The 24475-nt window shown below is 35.5% G+C and overlaps 1 protein-coding gene across 2 annotated transcripts in view; it reads left to right on the top strand.

Moving 5' to 3' along the window:
* dapk2b (death-associated protein kinase 2b) overlaps window positions 1-23299 on the top strand; it is a 29163-nt gene extending 5864 nt beyond the window's left edge. The window contains exons 3-12 of one of the 2 annotated variants that reach the window (XM_043228294.1): window positions 8207-8428; window positions 11342-11480; window positions 14247-14376; window positions 14536-14584; window positions 14691-14717; window positions 15738-15890; window positions 16351-16396; window positions 20310-20399; window positions 21596-21667; window positions 21849-23299. In XM_043228294.1, coding sequence (XP_043084229.1) covers window positions 8207-8428; window positions 11342-11480; window positions 14247-14376; window positions 14536-14584; window positions 14691-14717; window positions 15738-15890; window positions 16351-16396; window positions 20310-20399; window positions 21596-21667; window positions 21849-21974 — 1054 coding nt within the window. In that variant the 3' untranslated portion in view covers window positions 21975-23299. The other variant, XM_043228293.1, reaches the window with a different exon arrangement.
* Window positions 23300-24475: the final 1176 nt, after the last annotated feature.

Below are 24475 nucleotides of genomic sequence, written 5' to 3'. Positions count from 1 at the left end.
TTAAATTCAGCTTGTTTTGAGAGAAAAGCAATTCAGGCCATCTTCCCTTTCACTGTCTTGAGGTTAAGCAATAGGAGGAAGTGATGAAAGCCACAGAAGAGGAGCGAATTAGTGCAATTTTTTCGAGTCGATGTGTTTGCGTACGTTTCGACAGGACTCCTGATGCAATGCGATAGATGGTATTTTATAAATATACGTACTGCATGTGTACCTTTTTAAAGAGGTCTTGCAAATTGTCCCCATAGCAACAGACGATATGCACAGCTGTTGGTTTGTGAGGATTTTTTTCCAAATCAGCTTACCATATGTTTCTGGTCCGTATCTTTATTGGCTGTTCTCTTATCTGTGAGTCATCATATACTCTATATACAGGACTGTCGTCACAGGGACAACCGGGGGACAAGAGGGACTCATTCATGTCAATAATGTCCCCACCCATAAAGCTGTTGTTCCAGGCCCTTGGTAATTTGATTATGGTATTAATGGGGAATAATGTAAAACTTTTCTGCCATGTCAGAGTGAAAGTAACTTTATGAGTCATAGAATGAACACTGCTATGACTAATACTAGAAATAATCAGCCCGCACATTTGATAGACATTTTTGACTCATATTTCAGCAAGTCACATAAGAAGAGACAGCTGCCTGTGGACTTTAGTCAGAGTGGACGTCAGAGAAAAATAAAAGTACAGTCCATTCAATACTGAGAATTGATGAAAGATTGAAAACTTTTTTTTTACATTTGTCGTTGGTAGCAAAAAATCAGTAAAATGTAAACTGACACATATGACCTTAAGACATTTATCCAATTTAAATGTATCTTCTGGGTCAATTGACTGTGCATTTTTTGACAAATTTTGACTAAATGTTGTGTAAAATATGACATAATTTATTATATTCAATTAAATATAATTTATTTTTTATTATTAATAAATAAAATAGTTTCTTAATGTTTCTATTTTATTATTGTTTCGATGTTTTGAAAAAAAAATGCTGCATTTATTTGATTAAAAGTGCAGCAATAATTGTGAAATATTATTAAAATGTATCTATTTAAATAAAACAACATTTTATTCCTGTTATGCAAAGCTTCAACGTCATCCAAAACTCCAGTTTTTAGTGCCAAAAAATCCATTTCCGATTCTTTGATAGATTACATACATAGACACATTTTCAATTTTAAATGTGAAGTGTTTTATCGGCTATAAAAAATACCAATAAATGCAACAGCATCTAAATTGTTGCAGTGTTCAATTATATAAATAATGTTTGCGGCCTGTATAAAACGTTCTGAGGTGAAGGACGGGTGCTATTGAACCCCACAATGAGCCGATCCAGGGGTATCTGGGTAAAGTTAGCTATTTTAAGTATTTTATTATAGTGATATAACTTCCAGTGCAATACTAGCAATTCTTTGTGCATGTCAACAAGTCTGAATTTAAAAAACGTTATTTTTAGCAAAAGAGTCGGAGGGTTGGTGATCTGTTGAAACATCAACGCACATTCTTCGCATTCTTCCCCCCCACTGCTGTTTTGCCCAATACCGCTCAAACAAGATGCTTTAATCAAATGTCTGTTAATGTTTTATTCACAAAAAAATCATCTGTCCAAAATGCTGAAAAGCAAGTATTCGGCAGCTGTGAAAGCCGTTATGATAGATCGTGTGGGAGAAATGACAGCGTGCGTTCAGTTTGAGAGGAGCTCACTGGCAGGATTTCAAAGAAATGACATCCGTAATGCAATAATGTTTTATTGGTTTTACACAAAATGGATACCTCTGGTCACGAAAGCTGATTGGTCAATGAAATATGCATATCTTCTGCTATGTTGGAAATAAAAACACAGCACTGTTGTTTTAAACTGGCTATTTATCTGAGACCTAGCCCAGATAAAGAATGCATTAACATCTGTTCCATCCTGTTGTCAGAGCAAAGGACACCATTTTTTTTTTTCATGCGTACACATATGGACACAATGAAACTTAGTGTCATAATGCCCCCTCTGGACCTGCATTTGAATATTGGACTGGCGCCGTTTAGTCAAACGCACGGCCTGTGGGGCCCTCCGGCTAATAACCAGCAGCTGTTGGGAGTGGAAATCCGCCGAGACCTCCAGCCGTCAGAAACACAAGCGGGCTTAGAACAGAGACTTGTGGCACGCCTGCAACAGGATGCCTTTGTCCTCGCTCAGATCGTCTGTAAATCACACCTCTGACAAAGCATGTAATGCAGCTTTCAAGCGAACCTTCTTGAAGGCATTTAAATGTACGGTCAGTTCGTGAAGCAGTACTTTGTCCTCATCAGGAAGTGCGGTCACATTTACTGTTATTCGGTTCAGTTGAAGTCAGTGCTTTTGTGAAATATTTCCCTATGCAGATTGTGCTAAAGGTTCAGGTTGGTTACACGGATTTGCCGTGTTTGACCAACAGTAAACGACTTGGTTTGAAAATGACTTCTGTGTGAGTTTTGCTTCACACGTTTTGCTAATTCATTTCACCACACCTTGAAAGTGCTGTGTATAAGATTGACAGCTAGTGGATGAAATGGGTAATGCAAAAATAAAAGCATTCCGACCCGGAAACACAGTGTAGAATTACTGGCTATAGCATTTTTTTTTTTTTTTTTTTTTCAGAGAAACACCTATGAAAACATAACATTATTCTTTGACAGCAATACTGGAAGTAGGCAGGATCATACAGATTAAAGGTGCAGTATGTAACATTGCTAGCTGGCTCAGAATCTGCCCGAAACGCACATTTCAGACTAGAATTACTGCATTATATTTCAGAGTTAACATATCTACAAAAAAACGTACATGCAGCACCTTTAATTGTGTTAATTGTGTCATATTGTCTAAATGACATGTGAAAAATACACAATAGAGCCTACTAACAGTACTAAATGCATTGATAGCTTTTACTGTTTGCAAAAATGTTCGGTTGATAGTTAGTTAGTTTCTTGAAAATCTGCATTTAAGGGCTTGAATTTTTCTCTATTAATCCGATTTTTGGGGCATAAACACCTATTCATTTACAGCTATCCAAGCAAAGGTAGTTTTAGGACATTAAAGCTCAAAAAGTTGTAATACTTAACCAGAATAGACATTAATAAAACCATAATCAGAAACTCACATTCTTTGAGTAAATTGCTATGCATATGTGTGTACTACATATGTTGTGAATTAATAATGACAGTATTGTGGCCTGTGGAGGTGAAATATGCCGCTAATGTGATAAATGGAAAGAAAACTTGCGACACTAAGTTGTTTTGGTCTAGGCTCAGGTTCTCCTGTGGATCTGGAAGAGACTGTTTTTACCGTGTGTGTATGTGTATGGGGGGAAAACCCTCTTATCATGTAGGCCCCTCGGAGCTCTCCGCGGACAACCCGACCCTTTTTTCCAGGCGGAGACCTAGCAGTGTTTGGCATCCTTGTATCTCTGTGGGTTATGGGCTGTTGAACAAACATGGTTATCGATGTGGCCAATAGTCCCTACTGATTTAGCAATCAAACATACTCGGTTCTACTTGCCAAAGGCACTGAACTGTAATGCAATTCTTCCCTTGATTTTATTGCGTTATGTGAACAGAAAACAGTATTAGACACACTGAGAAAAATGTCCTCTGAGTGAAATAAAAGTTGTTTTCTTTTAATAAGTGTTTCTTGTCCTAGCAGACACATCTCTCTGTCTTTGTTATGTCTGTGTTTTTGCAATAAAACAAACAGAACGGTCTGGCAAATCGCCATTGGCCTTGAGGCGGCGTGCCTTCTGGAAACCAAAAAATAATGCAACATTTCTGTAGCAAAAGAAGCAAAACTTTTATTTGAAAATAAGTAGAAAATAAGTAAAATAGAAACAAAGCTCATTTTTGCAAATTTTCATGACAGTCGTTTACATTTATATTTTTCGAGCATGTTTTTAGTCTCATGCTGTGTTTTATGCTATTATACTTTTTAACTGGAAATTAAAAGCAAAATTATAAAACTAAATAGAATCCTTTAAATATTTTTAAATAATTTCTCAGAATAATGAGAATGACATTTCAGCACATTATGATAATGTGAGCTGTTAATATATATAAAATATTGATAAATATTACAAATATATTAAAAATTAAATATGCCAAAATATTAAATATAACAAATATATATAGTAGATTAATTAGAACCCTACAAATATTAAAAATAATTTCTCAGAATAACGAGAATGACATTTTCTTTCCACTAAAATAATGAGAATTATAGGAAATGTGCTAAATATATATATCTATATATATATATATATATATATATATATATATATATATATATAGATAGATAGATAGATAGATAGATAGATAGATAGATAGATAGATAGATAGATACAGATAAAAAACCATAACATATTTTTCTAAAAATATATATATAAATGCATGTGCATGTATTTATTTATACATAATATACAAATACATACACATAATGTAAACCAAAACTTTTATTAAACGTTTTTATATACATATATAGATAGATAGATAGATAAAAGTTTAATAAAGTTAGTAAAGTTTTGTGTATGTGTATTTGTATGTACTGTGTAATGTGTGTGTTTGTGTGTGTAAATATGTGTATTTGTATGTAGATGCATATTTGCTGTCCATCATCACAGGAAACACAACCAGGTAGAAGAGAAGAAGGGTGGCGTCTAAAATTAGCCCGGTTCACAGACATACACACAGCCTATCACAGTGGGGCTTCATGTAAAACACAGGGGAAAAAAACTGGCTGCAATCACGGTCTAATCATGTTCTCGCTGTGCATAATCCACAGCCTATTTTCACAGTGCATTCAGAACTCGATGCATGAACAAGAACAGCAGGTGACAAAGACATGAGTCCCAGCATCGTATTTTTATATACTTCCCATGTGAAATCAGAGAAAGGGGAACAGAAACACAGAAGCACAGTCCTTTTGAAAATCAAAGACCCACAACGCTGTTGCATGATGCTTTCATCTACACCTGAACATGAAACGTCGTCTGAAACGCTTAATAAGTGACATAAGACTGAAACCCGGTCGTTTATTTCCAAAGTCTGCGGTCTGCTAGAAGACATTCCCGCAGATGACGATGTTTAGAAACCTTGCTAAACATCCCGTGCATTTCCCAGTGAAGACATCATGCCTTGTTTTTCTTTCCCCCCCTCGTCCTGCTGTCTGTTTCTGCCTAATGCCTCTTCTCTGTGGCGTTCGGCATGAGCGCTAGAGGAGCTTATAGAGGGCAGGTTTTTTCTGGTCACAGCTGATAATGAGCCCAGGCCAAATGTGCATCCGCAGACGTGAGGCATCGTATCAAGAGAGGCTCGCTTAGTCAGTTTACATGCAGTCCGTCTCATTGTCGTGACTCAGAGACACTTCCTAAATCTGTTGACTTCAAGCCCTGCCTGTCCATATGAACGCATTTCTATATTAAGATAAATAAATGAGTTTGATCTTAAAAGGCACAGACTACTCTATATGTTTAACCTATATTTTAAAATAAACGTTGTTTTTGTTGCTGTACTTTTTAAGAGTTTGTGATTGGCTAAAATACTGAATAATGAGAAGGCTATTATATAATACTGTTTCTTTCAGAAATTAATACCTATAACTATTCAATGCAAGCTTATTTCCACTGAATACATACAGTAAATAAATAAATAGCCTACATACTTGGATACATAAAGATAATTATGAATTTGAATTTCACAATTAAGACTTCAGAAGAGTTCATAGCAGTGCATTGGGAGATATTTATTTTTATTTTATTTATTTATTTTTTTTATATTTATTTTTAATTTCTTGAAAACAAATGCTATTAAAAATATTGATGATAATAATAATAATAATAAAATTAATAATAATAATAATAATAATAATAATAATAATAATAACAACAAATGGTTCTAGCAGCAAATCATCATATTCAAATACTTTATTATTTAGGATATAATTGAATAATTGAAGGATCACGTGACGCTAAACAATGAGTTATGCAACAAATTCAGCTTTGCTTCACAGGAATTAATTGCATATTAAAAAAAAGTGAACTGTAATAATATTTCTCAATATTATTATTTTTAGTGTATTTTTGATCAGTTTTTGATTTTTGATTTAGTGTGATTTTTGATGCAGACTTGAGCATAAGAAACTCTTTTTTGGCAGTGCCCTTGCTTTCACATTTTATATTCATAAAGTTATTTAAATGACATATTGTTGTAGCAGCTGTTTTAGTTCACTAAAAATACATGTTAACAAGTCTGCCATTATACTAATTGATAGTGTAGTTGTTAAGCCAAGAAAACAATGATTTATTGCCCAATGTTAGAATAAGTGCAAGTAATAAATGATACTTTTTATCTGTGACTGTTTTGATAACGTCTACAGTACACATTTTATTTTAAAAGAGCACTTGTATATTTTTATATTGCATACGACCCCTTTAAAATTCTAGACTGAAATCTGGACTATCTGTACATCCTTTAAAGTATCCTTTCTATGTGCTGTCTGCACAAACCCAACAGATAACATGAGCAGCATGTGTCGGGAGATATTGTTTGAAATGTTCGAAACGTGTGTGAGGAAGCAAAAGCGTCTTTGACACAGAAGCAGTGGGTGGGTGGCATTCCTCTTTCTCTGTCTCTCTCTTCTCTGAGAGCGTTTTCCTCCCACACTGTGACCCCAGCTTCCCTGCGGCAGGATTTCCTCTCCTCTCCTCTCTGTTCTGAGATTCTATAGGGAGCTCGAGTACAAACCTTCCTTGTAGACATATTCAGCATTAAAGATCCAACACATAATTGATTGTTCAGTTCATCAGCGCAAACCCAACGGGTTTCACGGGCTAAAAGCAAAGCTGTGCCAAGTTACTGAAAGTGCGCTGATATGTGCATGTGGGCGTTCATATGTTAATGTATTCGCGATGTTAGTTGCATGTAGTCTCTGTAATTAAACTGCAACATGGGGTGATTTATGTTGCACACAATGCAGCTTATAGAGACTATACTTAGACTGACACTCGTTTGGCTGCAGTTAAGTGTTTTCTCTTGTTTCTGACGGTTGGTGCTGAAGGAATTCAAGCATTTATGTTTACATATGAAGGTAATTAAGCATCTAATGCTTTTAAAGAAACTATGTCTCAGTGGCATGTGGTCAACTTGTGCAATGAAGTAGTGGGTTTGGTTTTTTAGTCCACTGTAAAATCATGTTCAGGCATATAAAAGGCATAAAAAACATAATGCATATAAAGTAGCATTTTAACTTTGCCTTGAGACAATTTCCATAAATCAACTAATATATATATATATATATATATATATATATATATATATATATATATATATATATATATATATATATATATATATAATTACACTGTTTATTACACTGTTTAAGTCTCATTAAATTAGCATTTTAATAGTCAAAGTTTAATAGTCAAAGTAACAATATTACAATATTTTTGTATGTTTATATCAATATGCTATTTATTAATAAAAAAAATAGAAAGTAGAAGTTAAATAGAATAGAATAGAAAGGAAAGTCACATACTATTAATTAGGTTTTGTGAGTATTAAATTATCGTGAATCACTGAAAAAATTATAGTCAAACATACGAAGTCATTTAAAAACAAGCATGCAGCAAAAATAACACATTTAGCATGTGTAAACAACAGCTGCAGACCCTAATGTGGAAAAAAATAACCAAATTGTGTGGAGCTTAAAAACCACCTCACTTACAGATCAGATAAAGATTTGTTTCAGTTTGATTCTGATTCAGATATACCCAAAAGCAAAACAAAAACTAAATCATTAGCGTTAAACTTCCACCAGTTCGATCGATTTAAAAGTCAACATCTATTCATTTACAAATTCATATATCAGCCTGAAACTAAAGGCACTAGTGTGCGTTTTAAGCACTGTCACTTTATATAAATGAATGCTTTATACATTGTTCCTAATGTTAGTTTTGTTTTATTCTTGTGCGGTCGATCATTTTCTCTGTTTGAAGAAACTAGAAAAAGTCCTGGAATGTTTTAATCCTACAAAAACTTGACAGACACGATGCGGCAGCTTTTTCTGCTGTTGTGTTATTAACCATATCCTGGGGAGATGAATGCGTTTACTCGGATCATTCATCATCTGGCTTATTAGACAGGAGAACTGAACGTTTTTTCTGTGTCTCTCTCTCTCTCTCTTTCACTCAGCGGGCAGTTTGCCATCGTGAAGCGCTGTAAGGAGAAGAGTACAGGTGTGGAATACGCTGCGAAGTTCATCAAGAAGCGTCAGAGCCGGGCGAGCCGGAGAGGCGTTCGGCGAGAGGAGATCGAGAGAGAGGTGGACATCCTGCAGGAGCTCCAGCATCCCAACATCATCACGCTGCACGATGTTTACGAGAACCGCACTGACGTGGTGCTCATCCTGGAGCTGTGAGTGAGAACACGTCCTCCCACACCGTTTGCGAGAGCTACAATTACCCACTCGCACAGCTGTCCTCACTCTATAGGGGCCATATCCTGATCCTTTTCATCTGCTTCCCTTAGTCAGACTCATAGCTTCATGTCGGAACAAGGCTGTTTAATTTAGTTTTAACTCATCCACTTCCATCCCTGTGGACGCCCGTTTCCCACATGGCATAACAAATACACTAAATTACTCTAGTGCATTTTCTTTTTTAATCGATCTTCGATGCATGTCACATGACCGTTCTTGCTCTTCCAACCGTAGATATGTGTAGTAGATTGCCTATAATTTATATCGCCGAGGCGTCTGCGTGCTCGGAGCGATCGAATGGGGAATTTACCAATATGGTCGCCAAGGATACGCAGGGAGAATGTGGGAAGCTGCGCCGCCGCTTTCCAAAGTTTTGCTCCATTTATAAGAAAAAACAACCCCAAGGTTTTTGAACTAAAACGGGGTCTGCAGTGTTTTTAAAAGTCTCCGTTTTCGAGGGTGGAAAACGCCAGCTTAGAGTAAACGATAGGTATATATCCGCAGCTAAACAGTAGTGTAAACAGGGCTTGAGAAATATATCTAGATGAAAGAAATATATCTGAGAAATAATTAACCATAGAACTGCAAGATTCTTTTTTTCTCAAAATTGTGAGAAACAGTCCTGCAGTTGGGGGTTATAAAGCCAAAATTGGGCGTTGTAACAGTGATAGTTCCGGTTCTTAATTCTGATTGGCTGAGCCATGTTCTAAGCGGTTTTAAAATACTCTACAAACATACTCCTTTGTTTACACTTTTGTGTTGCTCAGCAACCTCTTTGTTGCAACCACAAACTTTTCTGAGAAACTAAATTCTTTGGCGAAAGAATAATCTTTTTTATTACTACCATTACATTTTATTGAATTCGTTTTTTGTGAAACCTTGCTATATATATTTATATGAAGTAGCAAGCCCCATGAAGCTCTGGTTTACAGTGAATTTATAACACAGTTCTGCCATTTCCTTACAACTGCTGGTTTATATCTCACTACTCTGACTTTATAACTCGTACTTGTGAGAAAAAAGTCACTTGTGAATAAAAGTCAGAATTTAGAGACAAAAAGTTGCAATTCCCTTTTTATCCAGTAATTAAATCAAGCTTCCATATATCTCTGGCCCTTAGAGCTAGAAAAGCTGTTTTTGTTACCGTTCCTTTAAGATTTTCAAATGTACAGTAACAAAAAAATCCATCAAAATGTAAGCTGAATCTGAAGGCCATTTTCAGAAATGCGATAGGAAATCCATTAAAACTATAACAAACTAGGTTGTACCTTCAAATGAATGCCAGCTAAGGCTTTATTTCAAATGTGAGTCCTCAAATGACATTGCTCTTTAGTTGACTAATGCCTGCCGCCCTCGTCCAAGAGCTCTTACTCACTGCTGTTTGAACCAGTAGTTCTCTACTTTAGTCTCTTAAGGCTTTCTCGTAAGAAGGCTTCGCATCTAGTCCTGAACTATAACAGCTGTTTCAGCCACCATTAAACATAACAAACGTCTGATTCATTGGATCATGGCTGCATGGTGCAGTCAGCCTCCTATTTCACATAGACTCTATCCGAAATAGATGCGTGACATCAGGATTAGGGTGCGCTAAATCATTGTACACTGCAATAGCATGCCAAAGATGCCAAGATGGCATATTACTTCCTCTGAATATTACCCATGACCCCTTGTACACTTCCACGGCCTGTGTGTGTTTGTCATTCTGAGCGTGTTGGGGAAGCTGTGGTAAATGTCAGCGCTTTAGAGTTGGGAGGCCCGGCTCAGGTTTACCATGACTGTAATGTGTGCACGGGAGCGTAGAGGCTCAATTAGGACTAATTGTGGCCTGAATCCAATCAGAACTGTGACTGAATGGACTGTCTGTGACTGTCAGCTGCTCTGCATTTTAAGCGATCTTTCTGGATCAAATATTCAGGCTTCAGAAAGAAAGACGTGTTCAGCTGAGCCGATGTGACTGTACTGAAATGCCCGTAAAGAGTTTAATGCAGAACTACGATAAAGTGGTTTGATGATGATGATAAAAAAAGAGCTGTACTAAGCCGTTTTTTTGAGCTGCTGTGGTTAAATGTCACAGAGGAAGTTTACTAGTCTCGTTTTATTGAGATGAACATCTCTGCATGTGTGAGATGAACTGAGTGCGCTCGGTTCACGCTGTCAGGAAGCCATTTGTGTTTAGACTAATTAATAGATTTTAACAATGATTGTAGGATTGATATTATCCTTTTTTATTATGGACTGATGTGTGAACACTCATTTAATGATTTACTGATGGAGGAATTTTTTTGCTCACAAACATATTTAAGTACAGTATACAGTAAGATCTCCAATTATTTAAAAGGAAGCCACAGTGATGAATGGATAGTTAAAATAATACTTATATAAATTAGAGTCAATAAGTTTATACATAATTAAACATAACTGTATCGCATATTAAATACATAATATTATAATATTGTAATTTTCAAACAAGAAATAGTTTAAGCTATTTTTTGGCATTAAATTGTTCATACATAATTTATTACAATGCAAAAAATCATACAAAAAAGGGAAAATGTCAAATAATAATATGTTTCTATAATAAATATGAAATAATAATAACATAAAATATACTAACAGCTAAAGGAATATTAATCAGATAAATGAGTGAGTAAATGTTTGTTAATCACATAAATATTAAATTAAAGGTTTAATAATTATGCTTTATTATGACATCAAGTTATTACAACCCACACAGCAAATTTAAAGTAAGCTTTTTACATTAACTGCTAGACTGCCTCTTTGTACATGTTTGCTGGGTTGTGTGTGAGACAGGTAAACCTCTTCTAACTGATGGAAATGTCGTTTTTTAGTGTTTCAGGAGGCGAGCTTTTCGACTTTCTGGCTCAGAAGGAGTCTCTGAGTGAAGAGGAAGCCACAGAATTCATCAAACAGATCCTCAACGGAGTTCAGTACCTGCACTCCAAGAAAATTGCACACTTCGACCTGAAGGTACAGAACACGTTTTTTTGTCCATTTCTGTCAGACGGATCCGGAGTCAGTCGTATAGCTTCCTATAAATGGCATGGTTGTGGAGGCGAGAAACGGCTATAATGGTCGCCATGGCAACAGTATTTAGCTCTTCCTCGAGCAGAGGTGAATTGGCCTTTTCTGAAGAACAATCGTGTCTGTTGCATGGCAACACCTGAAACTTTGCATGACAAAATAGCTATTCACTTTTCTAAGACCTGCCATTGTACTGTTTCTTGGGAATGCATACATGACCCTGTTTCTGTCAACCGTCTGGAAATTCCTCCCTTTCACTCTTTTCAGCTCATAAACAGCTTCCTCTGCTAATGACAGCTCTAACAAATAGCTGTGCCGCACGCCGTCCCGTGATGGGCTGAGATCGTACCCTTCCCATGTGTTTTTCGTCCCGGCTGGCCCGGGTCCAGGCATTCTAACACAAGGTTATCAGCGGCACATGATCAGACTTGTCAGCCATAATCTCCATCCTGTGCTGCGTCTCTATAGTCTCCCTGCTTGAGCTCTTTAATGCCAGCTCGAAGCACTCAAAATATATTACTTTAGCTAACTCCTTCTCCTGCTCCATGCTAACTGCTATGTAAACAAAACAGGCCATGCTGGAATAATTGGTATTAGTCAAGACATAGCAGTGACTAATTGCAGTATATCACTGGATATTAACTTCGTTTGAAGGCCTTTTTACAGAAACATGAATATTCAGTGCGAAATGTATTTATATGCTAACTGCTATGTAAACAAAAAGTTAACGGCTTAGCTTAGCTTAGCATAACACACTCTCATGTTCAAAATCACAAATGATAGCCTATGTAAACAAAAATGTCCTTCCTCATGAGAGAAAATATCTATTTTAGCTAAAAGCTAAATTATGAGATTTAGGGTAAACGGAAGTATGCCCTATCCCCTTCAAAGTTTGCTTCCTGCTCCAACAGTTTTTGCAAATATATATATATATATATATTTTTATTTAATTTTATTTTTATTTATTTATTTATTTATTTATTTATTTTTTATTATTATCCTAAATCATAGGTTTTATACTACTTTAAAATTAGTGCTGTCAAATGATTTATCGCATCCAAAACAAGTTTTTGTGTATCGTAATATACGGTGTAAATATCTACTGTGTATATTTATTATTTTTATATTAACACATGTGCATGTATATATTTAAAAAATTATATATTTTTATATTATAAAATTATACATATTACATATATTTATATATAATATATGAAAATAAATATAAATATGTAAAATATACATCATTACATTAATACAAGTTTCATGCTTACAAAAAGATTGTTTCTAAAAGGTAGCAGCTACTTTTTAGCTAAAACGTATAATAATTAATAGCTATTAGCTAAGTACAGAGATTAAGTTAACAACTATTGATCGCACAAGGGCAGTAGCATCATATAACAAACACAAGATAGATTGTACAAAGGATAAATAAATAAAAACACAACTTGTTATATTTCGAAGTACATTTCTAAGGTGCTAACATATATACAGTGCTAATATATATACATATATATATATATATATATATATATATATATATATATATATATATATATATATATATATATACATATATAGTATATATATATATATACATATATAGTATATATATATATATATATATATATATATATATATATATATATATATATATATATATATATATGTATATATATATATATATATATATATATATATATATATATATATATATATATATATATATATATATATATATATATATATATATATATATATATATATATATACACATTGATTAGGAGGCAAATCTTTACTTGTACATCCTAGACATGGCACAATTCCTACGGGAACATGGTGTGCGTCCTCCTCCACACTTGAAGTCAGCTGGATGCCTCTTTTCACCTCTTGAGTACGTAAAGGCATTAATATGGGAACATAACAGGTGTTGAGTCCCACGCAGCATCCCTCAGAATTACACGAAACCTTCAGCTACTTCATTAGCATGCAAACTGCTGAGGTGGAGGTTAGCGTTGATTAGCCAGACACACATATGACAAGTAGCATTTGCTGAGATGGACTTGAAAATAGAAAGCTTGTATTACCGACGCTGTTTTCACTTTCACAAACAATACAAAAAAATGGCTTGCCGGGCTGCAGTGTGTCTTGTGAACTCAAGATGTTTCAGTTTTCTCATTTCAGCTATGTTTTCCTCCTAATTTAAGTTGCAACTGACGTGTTTACAACTTGATTGTAGAATTGAGTTTTTTAGAACTATATAGCACAAAAAATATCCAGTTATTGTTGTATAAAAAAATATTGGTGCTGTCAAACGATTAATGGCATCCAAAATAAGTTTTTTTTTTTGATACTTATTATGTATATATGAAGACAAAAACATACAGCATATATTGTGAAAATAATTACATGTATTAAAGTGTATTAATATTCATATAAATTATAACATAAATATAGTTTTTTATATAAATGTAACATTTTTCTTAAATATATACATATATAAAATATACATATTGTTGACACATTCATATACATTCTAGCATATAAATATATATTTTTTGATGTTGACAGAAACATGTATGCATTCCCAAGAACAGATGTTCACATAATCATTTGAAATGTAATTAAATGTAAGATGAAATAATGTAATGGAAATAAACTGATAAAATGTATTTGCTCAGGCTTTTAAGCGTTAATTTGTTTGGTTTTCAGCCTGAAAATATCATGCTGCTGGATAACAATATCCAACTGCCGCGAATCAAACTTATCGACTTCGGTTTGGCGCATAGGATCAAGGACGGAGTGGAGTTCAAAAACATCTTTGGGACTCCAGAGTTTGTTGGTAAGCTCAAAAGTTCATGATGTTAAATGCAAAATAAATGATTCATTTTCATTTTACTGATGTGTCAGATGCTGCTGAAATCCTCTACCATCTTTGGACATCCCGCATGGTTGTTTTGAATGAAATGTAGCTGATGCCTCTAACCTGGTTTATTTTCAGCTCCAGAGATAGTCAACTATGAGCCGCTGGGATTAGAGGCAGACATGTGGTGAGAACTCTTAAGCACATCACGCTTTGTACTTCACAAACAGCAAGCGTCAATACTCGCCTATGGCTTAACCATGTGCTCTCTTCCGCCCCTCTGTTTCCTCCAGGAGCATCGGAGTCATCACATACATCCTGTGAGTGTGACTGAAGGAATGTGGATTCCTTCTTCTCTGTCTGGACATTCATAGGCAATCCACAGAGTCATTGATAGACTCCACAGGTCACATGCTGAACAAATGTACCGATGAAGCACGGTGCATAATGAATGAGAGCTTCTCATAATAAACACAATAACACCTATAATGCTACACCCACTGCCAAAGTGAATATGATCAAAATTATTTATTATTCCTAACAACGTTCATTTCCATTAAGGGTGTAACGTTATTTTTTATTAATGAGATGAATATGTGATCACACCCAGGATACTCAGTTTTTGCTCAGTTTGTAGAACGTTTTTGTTTAGATTAATAATTCATCTGACAATAATTTTGTAGAATTTAATTTTCTCTTATAGATTACATATTTTTTATATAGAAAATATAAACAATACAATTAATTAACCATGTAATTAATTGTAAAACTACCATTCAAAAGTCTTACCTCTTTTTTTTTATGTTTTTACAGTCATTTATTATTCATGATCATTAAATCTATTTTTATTTTACAAAATTTTAAATGTACTTATTAAAAAGTATTACTAAATTATTATTATTAATAAAATGAATAACTAAGAATTATTACATGAATAAATATGTAATATTAAACAAAACCTGATAATACATCCAATAATTATTTGAAATAAATAAATAAATGTTGGGCAATTAAATTAATTTGTATGAATGACAGGTATTGAGTAAATATGTGTTTAAGAGTTCGTATGCTCATATATGCACATAAAGGTAAATAATATAGCAAAAAACCATAAAAATGAATAATGAGTGACAGGTCGAGCTTTGGGCTTTCAGACAGCGGCACCCATGCTGTTACGCCCATCACCATTATGAGCATAATTATGGCACTTAACAGCTGTCTGATACATGAACTACGGGAGCACGTGTTTGGATTCCACTGTGAGATCAGTTTCAGGAATTAATTAACAGGAATTTCCAATGCGTTTCCACATAGGTCAAGTATTTGTCTTTCTGTTTCAGATTAAGTGGGGCATCGCCGTTCCTGGGTGACTCTAAACAGGAAACTCTTGCAAACATCTCAGGAGTGAACTTTGAATTTGATGAGGAGTTCTTCGGCAACACCAGTGAACTGGCCAAAAGCTTCATCAGGCAGCTGCTGGTGAAAGATACGAGGTGAGAGGTCAAATCAGGGTTCAACCAAAATGAGAAACAGCAGTGAAGGCTTCAACAACACTTTGGGGCCTTTGTGGGGAAAAAGTGGAGTCTAAGTGGAATTTGTTATTCTTTCACTGCAGGAAATTCCAGATTTAAGTAGATTCGCACAAAATAATAGGATTCTCTCCCTGGCCTTTAAAAAACCTTTTTTTAATTTACACTTTTGGGCAGGAATGAACATGTAGTTTTCATTACTGTCACGTTTAATATGTTAAATAATGTCTCAGGCCAGTTCTGCATCTGTCATGTTCTAACGCTCTCACAGAGTATTTAAGGCATGTGTAGACTTGCTACGTATGTGTCCAATTGAAGTTTCTACCTCACATTTCTATCGGTTTCTCTGTTTCCTTGACCTTTTTTCTGTTTTGAAGTTCTTTTCATTTACCTTCAGTTTGCTTTGTGTTTGTTTTCTTTGCAGAAAGAGGCTTAAGATACAAGACGCACTCAACCACCCCTGGATTAAGGTAACCACTTGGATTAAGTTTGAAACTGACACAGTTGAAAGCATGTTTATCTACTTTTATGTGGCTTTTTTAAATGAATGCTTTTTACTGCAATTATAACATACACAACTGTTGAACTTTACTCTGCTGGCGTGTGCAGAATGAACTGACCTCAGGTTTTACACACATCAAGACAGGCAAAAAACTTTTCCCGGCAGGAAAACTTGCTGTAATATTACGTATGCATCTAATTGAATTGTACATTTAAAGTCAAAGTTCACCCAAAAGTTAAAAAAAAATTAATTTACTCACCTACATGTATTTAAAACTTGTACTTTTAACTTGACTTTCTTTATTTTTTCTGTCCCTGTTGAAAAAACACAGCATATGTATGTTTTAAAGCATGGCAGCTGGTTTGAGCTGGTTTAAGCTGGTCCTTAGTTGATCATGAGTTGGTTTTAGTTGGTCCTGAGCTGGTAATAAACTGTTTATGGACTAATCCCAGGAGTTAGTTGCTAAGGTCCAGCACATCTAAAATGACCTCATAACCAGTTTATAAAAGGTGACATGATCAGCTTAAGCCAGATCATAACTAACCTGCTCAGGAAGAGCTTAAACTAGCTGCCATGCTTCAAAACATATCTAGCCAGCATATGCTGTTTTTTTTAAACTGCTGTATTTTAAGAAGTGTTTTATTTGTTTATTTCCATACAATTGGTTCCAATGTTAGACCCTGGTAACTTTCATTTATTACTAAAAAAAGCTGTTGAAATATCATTAAAAGGCTTTAAAATCCTTAAAATGACACAAGTGAGTAAATGATGGCAAATGATTTCCTTTTGGGGTAAACTATCCCAAATCCAAACAGCACCATCTTGTATTACCATGTTGGCCAACTACTAGATGCACGCATGCATGCAAGTCTTCATCATGGAAGCAATCGCACGTTAATGAATTTTTCTAATCGACGACTGAATCCTGTGTGTACCATGCTGTTCTCCTCATCCTAACATCCCAAGAGCAGCATTAACTTCTCCTGCCTGGATCTGCTGCTAACCTTCTGCGTACGTTGAGTGCATTGTCATCCTGGTGAAAAAGCGAACTACCTTCTTACTAGTTCTTCCTCCTAATTTCTCTATGCGAAGACCCACGAACAGCCAGAGGACAACAGCGCCACCGTAGAGGTGCAAACGAAAGTGGAATCTCAGCAGTTGAAGACCAAGCGCCTGAAAGAGTACAGCATTCAGTCCCACTCCAGCATGCCACCCAACAACACCTATGTCAACTTTGAGCGTTTCGCTAACGTTCTGGAGGACATCTCATTGGTGGAAATGGGTCTTGATAATGTGGCTCAGAAGCGTGAATCCCTTCAGGACGACGTTGAGGCTCTTCTCTCCATCTACATTGAGAAGGAGGCTTGGTATAAAGAAGAAAGCGAAAGCATTCGGCAGGAGCTCTCGCAGGTTCGCTATGAGTTTCGCAAAGCGGAGGGGATGAGGAAAGGCCTCCAGGAGGATTTGAGGTCAACCGACGCCATCTTGGCCAGCATGGATGGTCGCTACCTGACTAGAGAAGCCCACCTGAGCTCCCTCAGACAGGAGCTGAACGCAGAACTCAGATGGTTGCAGGAGGTTATGGGATCACTTAACCGAGAGGCTGGGAACAAGGACTTGGGAACCATCCCAGCTCTGAACAATGAGGTGAACGAGGCCCTGAAGGAGCTGCTGAGGAGGGCCTGTGATGGTGATCTACGTCCTCAAGAGCAGCCAGACATCTAGAGAGACTAGCTAGTGGAGATTAGACTGCAGTTGAATTAGAATGAATTAGAAGCAGTGAATTCAGAGGCATAGGTGGTACTATTGTAAATTGTAAGTTGTAAGTCCCTCAGCAAAAGTAATATTTAAAAAAAATATTTTAAGGAGGCCTGTCTCTTTTAAGTCTCCAGAATATGTCTGTGTAGTCGTTTTGCTTGTTTTTTACAAACTTTGCAGAGAAAGACTTACTAAAAAAATGTACTTGGTCGTTCTTTTACCAACCTGTCCTTCAACTTCCTCCAACCTGTCCGTATAGCTCTTTTGCCCATGTCCCCGAAATACGACCCATCAGAGCTCTATCAGCAACAGAACATAAAATGTATGCACCATAAATCATGATTTTGCCCTATTTCTGTAAGGGGTAGGTTTAGGAGTGGGTTAGGTGTGGTCATGCATACGAATTACACCTAGTAAAATATGTAAGAATTACCATGAGATCGGTGTAAAAAGTCCACACATTGCATTTAAATAAACACACATTTTGATTGGTAATGACAGTCATATGCCATTTCATGACGACAGAACCAGTGTACTTTCAGTACTACAAACCAGTAAAATGCACTACAACCAGTGTGTTTGTAATTAAGATGCATTTAATGGATGAGAACGGAAGCTATACCCATACAATTTACAAATGGCTGCACCCATTTTTGCATCAGGAACAATGTGGATAGGGTTGTTTTTTTGGAGGAGAGGCACTCTTTTACGCATTTTCTGGTAGTAGCACCTGTACCCGATTATAGCTTAAACACAGAGGCTGTATCTTATAGCACTTAGGCTCGATTTGAGCTTTCTGTTTGAATTCTACAGACCTTTTCTGAGGCATGATTAATATTAATTAGCCAAGTTGATAAGGTTAAAATTGTTAAAAAAAGGGCAACCATCATAATGTTGGATGTCATGTCTGATCCCCTCTAAATTCCTGAGCTTGTCTATGCACCTTTATGTTTTAAGATTTTAAAGAAAAGAAAAAAAGAGTGCTTTAATGCAAAGCAGCATTTTTTTTAAGACCGTGAAATTGTTAATATGGTAAATATGTGAAGATTTAATATAGCAGTAAACACCGTATACTAATATTATGAGCCAAGCTAATAGGGTTTATATCCCTATTAAACATATAAATTAATGTTTATTAATGTCAACAAAACATTATTTTGAGACATGTTTGGATTTAACTGTACTGTACTGTACCTCAAAATCTAAGTTTACCACAATTTTCATGAAAAAGTCAGTGTAAAATTGTGTTGTTTATTTGTTTATAAGTTATGCACATGTTGATGTTGCGTGGCCTTCAACAGCATACTTTTGCCTTCACCATATTCATCAATATGGTTGTTCTTGTCATTGTTTCTTTCATTTCTGGTCAAATGCTGGCCGAACATCTACAAAACATTCTTTCTTTGAACAGTAATAATGATACGTTGAAATTATGTCAGCCTTTATGATTTCATTCCATATTTATGCATGGGTTGTTTTTCTTTTGTTTACAGATGCCATAAATATGATTTATTTCTTTTTTTCTTTAAGTTCTCTAATTTATTTGTAAATGTATAAAGCACTACATGCTCATCGCCCATTTTAATTTAACATTTAAACTGACTTTTCTTTCTTGCACATGTAATTTAGTGTATATTCATGTTACTTTGTACTTTAATTTAAATCAAAAGTCATGTTTGTTATATGTGTATTGATTTGTGAACATCAGCACTTGGACGTTTTCTTCAGCATGCTGCTTGACGTAAACTGTGGTATTATTTCTTTCCACACTGAATAAAGCACTGGATTTATGATTAAAGTACCTCGCACTGATCATTAGTCCTGCAGCTGGCTGTGGTGCACTGTGGGATGGAAAGAGATAAATTATACTCGGTCCCTCAGGGGTGTGTGTTTCTTGGAACTTGTGCAATTATGTGTTAAGGCATCACTTTTAATATTGCTCATGCTTAGGGCTAGGACTCTGTGAACACCGATTGTGCTACAGATGATACCTCAAATCATGTGGTTTATCGAGGAAGGGTGTGCTATTCGGTTTTGTAAGCAATCAGACTTAAGATTTTTCACCTGGGGAAGTATAAGGCTTGTATTGAGTGGTTATGACACTGTGGTTGTTTGTCCTTTAGCCCGTGAACCCTAGACAAGCCCTGGTGAGACGACAGTCTGTGGTGAACATCGAGAACTTCAGGAGACAGTATGCCCGGAGGAGGTGGCAGGTAGGACTTGCTCGTATCGATTTGCCATTAAAATGCCACTGGAAATAGTGCTATGCATCTTCAGTGAATTCTTATAAATCATTTTACTATAATTTTCCTGCACTTTCTGTTCAACCCTGTTGGGACATTGGCCTTTTTGAGGTTTCTGTTATAGTAGCTTTTTTTAGAGGCGAACAAAAATATTGACTCTAAATATCACCTGATGCTTTTCTTTACCATTTTACCACCCTGCCATTCAACCCTGTAGTTAACAGGGTTGACAGAAATGTTACTTGAATTGCCAAATTAATGTGTGAATTTATTTATAAGACATAATTGCAGGTATTTGTTAAAATTATAAGCATATGCATTTCAGTCTTATGGGTTGAAATAACGTGGTATTTTAGGGTCATTATCAGTCATTCAAAACCACTTCAGGGTCTGTAAGATTTTTTTCTTATGCTCACCAAGGCTGTACTTACTTAATCAAAAATACAGTCAAAATCAGTAACATTGTGAAATGTTATTACATTTGTTTCCCAATTCAGTATATTTTAAAACTGAATTTATTCCTGTGATGCGAAACTAAATTTTCAGCATCATTACCCCAGTTTTAAGTGTCACATGATCTCTTTAAATCTGCCTTTAAAACTCTATGCTGATGTGCTGCTCAAAAAACATTTATTTTTACCAATGATGAAAACAATTGTTCTGCTTAATGTTTTTTTACAGAATCAGTAACATTTTTCATGGTTCTTTGATTATCAGTTCAAAAGAACTGCATTCATTTAATTTTGGTTACAGTTTATTTTAGTTTCTCTTAACTAGTTGGTTATTAGCATGCATATTACTACAATATTAGTCATTTACTAGTATTAATTAAGCACATATTAATGCCTTATTCTGCATTCCTAATCCTGCCAAAGCGTATTAACTACCTTTACTTACTAACCATTAATAAGCAGCAAATTAAGAATTTATTGAGTGAAAAGTTATAGTTAATAGTAAATAAGTGTCCACTATTCTAAAGTGTTACCAACGTTTTTGTAACATTATGAATGATACTGTCAATTTTGTTCAATTTAATGCATCTTTCCTGAGCAAAAAAGTTCATTTCTTTCAAAAAATGTTTAGTAAAAATCATACCGACCCCAGACTTTTGACTTTGCTGTGTTTAGCCTAAAAGTAAATGAAGCTTTCTCGCTGTTCTCCAATAGCTTTCCTTCAGAATCGTGGCCCTCTGCAACCACTTAACACGCATGATGAAGAAAGGTCACACCAAAACACAGGTATTTCATGAACCCTGCTCCATTACACCCCGTTAAACATTTCCAAAAAAAAAGATAACAGTCTGGCTGTAGCACATCCAGGACTCTCCAAGCAAATCGTCAAGCAATAAAAACCAACACGGTGCCTTATGTTGGTGCCGGTCGAATCCCTTTACAGGATTGCATGTCAATGTCGTTACAGGACAAACCCAAGATGGGCTACGTAGGTCGAACGGTGGCCATGTTTGAAAGAGAGTGCGAGAGCGATCAAGAGGAGGAGGTGATGCTGAGGAGGCCTCGAACTAGGAAGAGAAGCAGCACTTCCTGAAACCCCCTGCTGCTCCTCCGACCGTCCACAATATAAACATCCCAGCCGCATGCTGGTTTTGAGGTGAACCAGCGGCGTGTTTGCCGTTTTTAAACGCACACAAGCTGAGTTGTTTTTAGCAAGCGTGCTGAGGGCTGAATGTGGCTTGTTTGTCTTCATTGAGATGCAATTATTATTCATCAGCATGTCTGTAAGCATGATGAAAAAAGTGGCAAATATAGAAAGAAAAATTATGTTGTTTAAAGCCGTGTATAAATGTATTTTTTTTTTTTTGTATGAATTTATTAATGTACATAATGAGGTAAGGAAGAGTTTACTGGATATATAGTACAAGTTTACTTGTTTAATATTAAAATATGTATGTTAAACGTTACTCACGCCACTTTGCCTTGAGCCTTCGCGATGTAATACGTGCCACAACATAATTGCATTCCTTTATTGAAATGTCTTAAAATTCTATTGCCTTGCAAAAGTGCATGAGAAATATAGTAATATAGCCAACTTCATTGATCTGTATGATATTCGTTCATTTTATGTTTGTTGTTTAACTGCGCAGATTTGTGTCTCGAGGTGCAGTCACTTTTACGATTTGCTTCGCACGCAAATTAAGCAAAAAAACGGCTTACGAGCCGAGCTTTATATGTTGCTACTATCGGTGGATTCGCGAAGTTTCGCGACATCGATCAGGAAAGATTTCACTGCGGCGAGCAACCGAAAGCCGCTTGATGCGAAAGCGATTTTTAACAGAAAAATTTTACTTATGTGACTTTTTAAAATTAAAAGCGAGCTGGAAATGGGCTGGGTTTGAAATCCCGTGTTATACCCGGTGTACTCGTGCTCAAGTGTATCAAAGTTAGGTCATTTATCAAGCCTGACAGCGGCTTGTGAAGCTCTCGAGATGTTAATAACCTATTAGATGCCGTTCATTTTGATTTGATGGTTATTGAAATCGGAGCGGATGTAATGCTACGAGTTTTTTGGTGCGTTGAAAAGTCCAACCATTTTTTGGTCAGGGGATGTCGAGCAGGAACTGTTGGCAGTGCTGTTGGATTGTGAAATAAAACTTTGTATCATTGGGACTTTATGGTACTTGAGATGTTTCAAGACTGCACCACCTATTGGTCGAACGTTTAAACAAAAGTTGCTTCAATGTAAATTGTTTGTAATACAGTGCCTTGAGCCTGAATGTAATCGATAGTGTGCTTCACATACCTCACCATCAGAAGAGGTCGTATTCTGTATGAATGTATTCTGGGCTTATAAATGAGGGGGCTCAAAAGTTCTCATTTTATTTCAATTAAACATTGTTATATTAAATAACTAAACAATTCAGTAATGTTTTTTTTTTGCTAAAGTATTACATGGATTTTAAACCATTTTGCGGCGCATATTTATACATTGCATATATTGGTTTATATGTATAAACACTACTTTGTTCAATGCATGGTTATTTACAATTGCATCACTTCCTGTGCACCAGTCACATGATTCCAGGTGTTCGGGGACCGAACTGTATTGTTTAAGTGGAAAGTAGTCGGAAAATGTGCCTCAAGAAAAAAAATTATATCCATTTATTTTATACTCCTAATGTGACACTGTACTTGTGTTGCTCACACATAATGTGAAATGAAAAGAGTTGAATAAAAATAAAAAGAACGCCCCTTTTGTACAAGTAGTAAAAGTAATAAATTATTAATGTATTTATTGATGTTCTTGTTTGGTTATTTACGATCCACTAATAAGGTCAGAATATTGTAATTTAATAGACAAAACCATTAAATCTTCATGCTGACTAGATATCCTTAGTTATTATATTAATCATTTTGTTAATATTATATAATGATCATCACAAATATGAAATATTTGACTAAAATTGTAAATGTTTGAATAATCCTACCATTACTATCTCAACAATTGATGCATTAGTAAGTGTGCAATATATAGTATGTTAATATATTATCTATAATAATAGCATAAGGATGAATTATTAGATTCATAAACTTTATATAATCGAATGTATGTTTGTCTACGCAGTTTAATCATTGAAGTTTTGTTTTTAAGATCTTGTTACACAAATTCAGGTCTATTGGGGAGAGAATTTTGTCCACGTCTCACAACAGCGGTGTTATTTGCTCTCAATCAGGCTGGATGCAACTGCTGCTAAAACCTGACCTGAACTAAATAAACTGCCGTTAGAGAAGTAGGCCAGCGGTAATGTAGAAGGTATTGGTTGGAAGACGTGAACCAGTTTCTTACCTGCCTAATCGGGCTGGACAGAGAATGCAGCAGCTATTCTTACTGAACAAGTGTTTCCTTATTCTTGCCTTGCTATTTATGTGAACGATGTTTTTTGTTACGTGTCGCAATGGATTTTCGCTCATTTCGCTCCTAATAATGAGCTGAACTTTGCCAAGTGTGTCAATAGAACATTGCCCTAAATATTCAGTAATCCTTCATTATCCCATCCATTTTGTCCTGCTTAATGTACTATTTAACATGTT

This window comes from Puntigrus tetrazona, chromosome 25, assembly GCF_018831695.1.
Source record: "Puntigrus tetrazona isolate hp1 chromosome 25, ASM1883169v1, whole genome shotgun sequence".
Lineage (NCBI taxonomy): Eukaryota > Metazoa > Chordata > Actinopteri > Cypriniformes > Cyprinidae > Puntigrus > Puntigrus tetrazona.
This window is presented reverse-complemented; position numbering and strand designations above follow the sequence as displayed.